Here is a 6,152-nt window from a genome sequence, read left to right as displayed (position 1 = left end):
ACATAACTGAACATAAACGCATTTTGTAAATTAGGCCAAAAGCTGAAAAGAAAAAAGAAAAACAAATAATACATATTTGACTTTGCTACTCTTACATTAATTAAAAAAAATCATATCGATGAATTCCCAATGGTTCCGATGGGAACTGGGAAAGAAGAGGAAGATAATTTTCAGTTGTTGTTGTCATAATCTTTTAGATAAAAGTAGCACTCTATGAGTGTGTGATACCAACCTAGGGATGCAAATGGGCCAGCCATGTTAAAACTTACACTGTTTCTAAGGCCACTCAGAACCCTCCTGCGGCCCTGCCTGACCGAAGCCATACTACCGAGGTAAAGTTGTTCCAAGAGACGCATTAATTTGCTGACAACCCGTAACCTTGGTCCCCTGTTCTTCTTCCAACCGGGATGCATTGCCCCCAGGATGGTGAGAAGCTGATAATTTCTCTGAATTCTTAACTAAGAAGTAAGAATCATCCATGGTGATGCAGTCCATCCAACGACAAGTCAAAGGCAAACTATCATGATGATGACAAGCTTTCATTTTTGGCCTCCAAGCCAAGCAACTGCGTCCTCCATCTCCCCTATAATTAAGAGGCCACCTTCCGGATCTTTAACCAAACATACTCTTACATACCATCCCTTTTCATCACCATGCCGCCCCGGCCTGAACCCCGGCCACGCCCACCCGGCCCTCCGCCTCCTCGCCCGGAACCTCCCAGGCCCCCGCCGCCCCGGCCAGAACCGCCCAGGTCCCCGCCGCCCCGGCCAGACCGCCAAGGGCCCCGCCGCCCCGGCCACAATCTCCCAGGGCCCCGCCGCCCCGGCCAGAACCTCCCAGGGCCCCGCCGCCCAGGCCAGAACCGCCCAGGGCCCCGCCGCCCCGGCCAGAACCGCCCAAGGGCCCGCCGCCCCGGCCAGAACCGCCGAGGGGCCCGCCGCCCAGGCCAGAACCGCCCAGGCCCCCGCCGCCGGGACGTCCGCCGCCCCGTCCAGAACAGCCGAGGCCGCCGCCACCCCGGCCAGAACCACGAGGGCCGCGGCCGCCCGGTCCGCCGCCTCATCACCATAGACCGCGCGGCCCGCCACCACCATGATCACTCCGTCCACTAGCAACGGTGTCGCGATAGGATCTGACAAATACTATGTACTTCTTCATGAGAGACGCCGGTGCTGTGGTGTTCTACATTTCTGTACCAGGATTCCCGTCCTTGCCGGTTCATATGTGGAACCTAGTCGTGTGTGTGTACGTGCAATAAAGTCCCAATGTATTGGTTGATGTACAAATAGTTGTTGATCTTGTTTGGGTATGATTGATCTTACACGCAAAAGAACAAAAAGGAAAAACGATTCCTTCCAATTAACATTCCTTTAGCTTTATACGATGCAATATTTTCTAGCTAATTGCAGCGATGCATCTTCTTATTATAGATATGTCACATGAGACCAGCTTATGCCTTATACTGGACACACGTTCATTGGAGGTTTCATATCATTAACAAAGTTTGGCTGGGGGCTTCATGTCCCATTCCGGTTGGAGCAAACTAAAAGCGTGAACGTGGCGCAAAGGAGTGGGACTGTCCACTTTTGGATGTCGAACGCAATGACTTGCTGCTGCCTTTCAGCTATCTTATCTGGTTGGTCAGCATCTATTTCAACTCGGCACTAATCCATAACTGGATTGAGCTTTGGTCTTAAATTATAATTATGTTGCAATCTTCCTTTTCTCTTGTTCCTTTTTCTTCTTGTTTTGTAGCCTATGTTGAAAGTTCTTGGCCTAATCTCTCTTTCCTTATGTGCCTAGCTAGTTACAACGTTCAAAAATAACTCCCATACAATAAGCAAGAACTAAACTAGCCAGTAATGGAGGGAAATTGGCATCCCAAATAGCATTCCATGCACTATCCTGATTCTCCTGCAGATGGGTTTGGGAAGCACAGAAAGATTCTATAGGGTCAGCCACCTGCCAAATATCAATTACCGGGGGGTGATATAGCTTTCTAAAGGAGTTCCATAAACTGCCTCGCAAGACTTAATCCAAGTGATTACCACCCAAGAATCGCTCTTAAGCCAAACTTGTTTAGGCTGAAATGGTCGAACCGCCGCTTTTAATTAACCACACCATGCAGTTCTCAGCTCGGTATGAGGACGTAGTCTCGCTTTGTGGTGGCTTCAGGAAGGGTACAAATTATATCCGACAGAGGCTGACATTGATTGTGAAATGTGGGGTTGGTGGTACATCATGCCGATAAGTATTTGAGATACATGCATGATTCACATGTTGGGCCCCATGATGTTTGCAGTGCATCTCATTCATACCCAAATAGGATATGGAGCAAATTTGGACATTCAAACTATTAACTAAATTACAGTGTAATCTTTGCAGCATAAACACCAAAAATTCAGGCCTTTGGAGACTAAGGGAACAACTGTAGCATCGATTTTTAGTCCTACTCCTACCATAAGGGTTGTGGAAGGGTAGGGAGGTTTCAATCAAGATCCAGACCTATAGACTGGATCGTAAACTTGCTTGACCTAATTTTCGAACAAAATGGATCGGTCTCATAATAGGTTAGCTCTTGTTAGATTAAATAAATAAGGCAGCTTTGGCCCCCTCTTTCTAATAGAAAAATCCAAACCATCTGATGGCATATTTACCGGCCAATTGTCATTTCATTGTGGATAGAGTTCCTAATTCCATTCAATTTTATGAGCAAATAATGGCTCAAAATAGACCTGGACAGTGGAAATAGTACTGTGGATCCCAAGCCTCCAGTTGTAATTGTCACGGATCGAAGAAGGGACAAATTCTTCAACTGACCCACCATTGGAGGCAGAAAGGCCACGTACTATTATTAGACTAACACCTCGTTCTGGAACCTGCCAGGCTTCTATAATACCTTTTGATGCATTTTCATCCACTAATTAAACGCATTAAAGATTATTCTTAATCAGACATCAATCAAATAGGGGAATTGTGAAAGGAACACAATATGCATATTTATGGGTTTGAATTTGGGAAGGTTAGTCAACTACGTTTCAAGTTGCAATCTAATCAAAATGGTCCAAATCCAGCTGAACTTAACTGAACTTGAATTGGCTCGAGCTGATTTCCAAGCGAATCAAGTTATAAACACACTCATGGCTTCAGGCTTCATTAGCCCCGTGAATATTGGGGAGAGAAGTTTGGCTCAGTTTAAATGAGCATCCAATTAGCTGAACATAATTCCAGCCCAGTTGTAGCGCTGCTTAGGCCCAAACTATTGTCTCAGGATTGTAGTGGACCTAGGCCAGGGGTGTCCAAGGAAAATGAGCTACGCCTCATTAATTGAAAACATGAATGGTTTCAGTCTTGCTAGAAGGATTCAAATGCAAATCAAAATCAAATTAAGGAAGTGGACCTAATTAAACTTGAACTAATTTGACCAAAACCAATTGAAGAGGACTAGACTGAATTTAGGGTGCGTTCGGTTTACAATTAGAATCGGAATCGGAATGGACCGAATTGAGAATCGAAATGGCCATATTTTTTTGGTGTATTTGGTTCGTAGCTAGAATTAGAATAAAAATGAAATGGATTTTAAATATTAAGAGAGAGTCGGATTGGGTTTTGGGAGATTAGGGTTTCTTTGTTTTTTTTTTAGAACTGGAATGATAATAGGACTTCCTCGATCCAACTAAACAATTGGAATGAGATTACTCATTTCTATATCTATTCCCGTGCACAACTCCACCCGATCAAACATACCCTCAATGTAGTTGACATACAAATAGATTTTGATACATGCTTGCCTAAATTTTTAAGAATGTTTATAGAGACAAAGATTGCTGCTCAAGGTCTCGAAAATAGGGGAGGTCAACCACTGATTCCTTGTATAGCTCACCTATAGGTGACTTTTGTTATTAAAACTAAAGTGTTGTTGCTAAATTCTATCCAATTCCATACGATAAAGATGAGACAAGGACTCATGTATTCTTTTTCTCAAAAGAATAAATTTATCTATTGGCCGGCTGCTAATTCTTAACAAAGAAGCATCCACCATGGGAAGCCAGCTAACCAACAGTCAAAAGATCAAAGATCAGCGTGACTAGATTGCGGAGTAAAAGATAATAACGTGTGCAGACCTGCAAGTCAATCAACTAGGAGTCTTCCCAAATGAGCCAAATATCCAACACCTCGGGTGCAATTCATCCCCCCATCTGCCGTCACCACGCCTCCGAGCCACAGCATGGGCCGCCATTGCTTGCACTGCCTTGTCCTGCTCTTTCTTTGGGTCCTTTTGATCCTCCTAAGCACAGTCCTCCAATCCTCCTGGTCCGCCATTATCACACCATGCAATGCCTCTCTACTACGTAATTACCATCGCAATCTTACAAATAAGAAAATATGGGCAAGGGAGTTTTACTCCTTGTATATCTAGAATTCTTGTGTAAATACGGGCGGGTTGGCCCATGAATCACAATTTATATTTTGTTGGCCGAGTAGAATGGGTTTTGATTTGATCAATGATGCCGTACGCATCGTGGCCTCCGCTCCCAAGTGCGAACAGGCTTAGAACGGGCTGTGGAGACCGTCTGGGATGGACCAAACATTTTTCAATTCAGTATCGGAAAAAAAATAAAATAAAATTACACCCTCGAATGAACCATCTCACTGAAGTATTGCAAGGATGCCGCTCATCATACTTTGCTGGTTCTGAGGCTGATAATCTTTTTTATATATATATATATATATATATAATATATATATATATATTATATATATATATATATATATATATATAAGTCAACAGGGCAGAAGATGAGATAACTTCATTTATAACTCATCTTTTTAATCAGTATTTTGAAGGTCTACATTTTTATTGCCTTCCCTGTTGTATAATATTTTGTACTCGGATGCTATTAGCTCTATGTATATTAGGGCAGTTTAATTTTGCCACCTTATCGAAAAAAAATACGGTCAACGTGAAGAGATTTTGCCCGAGAAGGTATGTAACCGTAAAAACGCAATAGTCTGTGAAGACAAAATGGTAGAATAAAAAAATAAACAAAACCAGAACGTAAGAAGCATTCGTGGTTATCACTTTTTTTTTTCTTCTTTTTTTTAATTACTTTTATATTATTGATATTTTTTGTTGGCCTCATCTAAAGTTCAGCAGCGATGGAGAGAGAGGATCCTAACCTTCTATTTTATGATTTTATCTAAGCCTAAGGGCAAGATTCCTCGACCTTGAGCCAAACGTTCATCCCACTTCAACTACCTTTGATCGCTGTGGGTAGAATGGCGCCGCCCCGGCCGCCACCCCGCCGGCCAGAACCCCCACCACCGCCCAGGCCCAGATCGCCGCCCCCGCCCAGACCGCCGCCACCCACAGGCCGCCGCCGCCACGCCACAGGCCGCCGCCGCCCCCGCCCCACAGGCCGCCGCCGCCCCCGCCCCACAGGCCGCCGAGGCACAGATCACCACCACCACCCAGACCGCGACACCCGCCCCGACCGCCGCCACCCCCAGGCCCACCTCCTCCCCCGCCTAGACCGCAACGACCGCCTAGATAGCCACTTCCACCGCCGAGGCCGCCTAGACCTAGACCGACACTCCTTCCAAGACCGCAACCCCCGCCCAGCCCCTGGCCGGAATCTCCGCCACCACCAAGGCCACTGCGCCGGCCAGAACCCCCCGATACCGCCGCCACCCCCCAGGTCCAGACCGCGTCCATCGCCCGGACCTCCGCCCCCACCTAGACCGCAACCCCTGCCCCGACCGCCGCCACCGCTGAGGCCCCCGCCTAGAACGACACCCCCTCCAAGACCGCAACCCACGCCCAGACCGTCGCCACCGCCCAGCCCTGTCCGGGACCTCCGCCACCGCCCAGGCTGCCGCGCCGTGGACCTCCGCCGCCCCGAGCATAACAGCCTAGGCCGCCACCGTCCCTCTGCCCACTCCACCATTATCATACGGTCCACTCCCTCACTAGTATGGCTTGCTAACGATGGCATAGAGAACAAGTGTTTTAGCCATCCCTTTCAAAATAAGTACTGGTATCATGGTGTATTCTATCAGATAGAAACCTCTTGCCATTTGATTTGCGGATTTGTTGGCGAATGCACTGAAAGATCGAGGATGACCGATCCAGCTACGAAGTTGGACTCGTG

General features: G+C 46.7%; 2 protein-coding genes across 2 annotated transcripts; both read right to left on the bottom strand.

Moving 5' to 3' along the window:
• Nucleotides 1–636: 636 nt before the first annotated feature.
• LOC120106692 (spidroin-2-like) lies at nucleotides 637–1,094 on the bottom strand (the record flags this gene model as incomplete). The annotated part of the gene is made up of 1 exon (XM_039119729.1): nucleotides 637–1,094. A coding segment is annotated over exon 1 (458 nt), but the record flags the coding sequence as incomplete, so codon positions are not given.
• A 4,148-nt stretch (nucleotides 1,095–5,242) lies between these two features.
• LOC120106691 (acanthoscurrin-2-like) lies at nucleotides 5,243–5,716 on the bottom strand. Its single transcript, XM_039119728.1, has one exon. It carries the CDS (start codon nucleotides 5,714–5,716, stop codon nucleotides 5,243–5,245), a length of 474 nt encoding a protein of 157 aa, XP_038975656.1.
• Between the last annotated feature and the right edge of the window lie 436 nt (nucleotides 5,717–6,152).

The sequence above is a fragment of the Phoenix dactylifera genome, unplaced genomic scaffold (genome assembly GCF_009389715.1).
Source record: "Phoenix dactylifera cultivar Barhee BC4 unplaced genomic scaffold, palm_55x_up_171113_PBpolish2nd_filt_p 000605F, whole genome shotgun sequence".
Taxonomy (NCBI): domain Eukaryota; kingdom Viridiplantae; phylum Streptophyta; class Magnoliopsida; order Arecales; family Arecaceae; genus Phoenix; species Phoenix dactylifera.
Note: the sequence above shows the minus strand (reverse complement) of the source record. Positions and strands in the feature narration are given on the sequence as shown.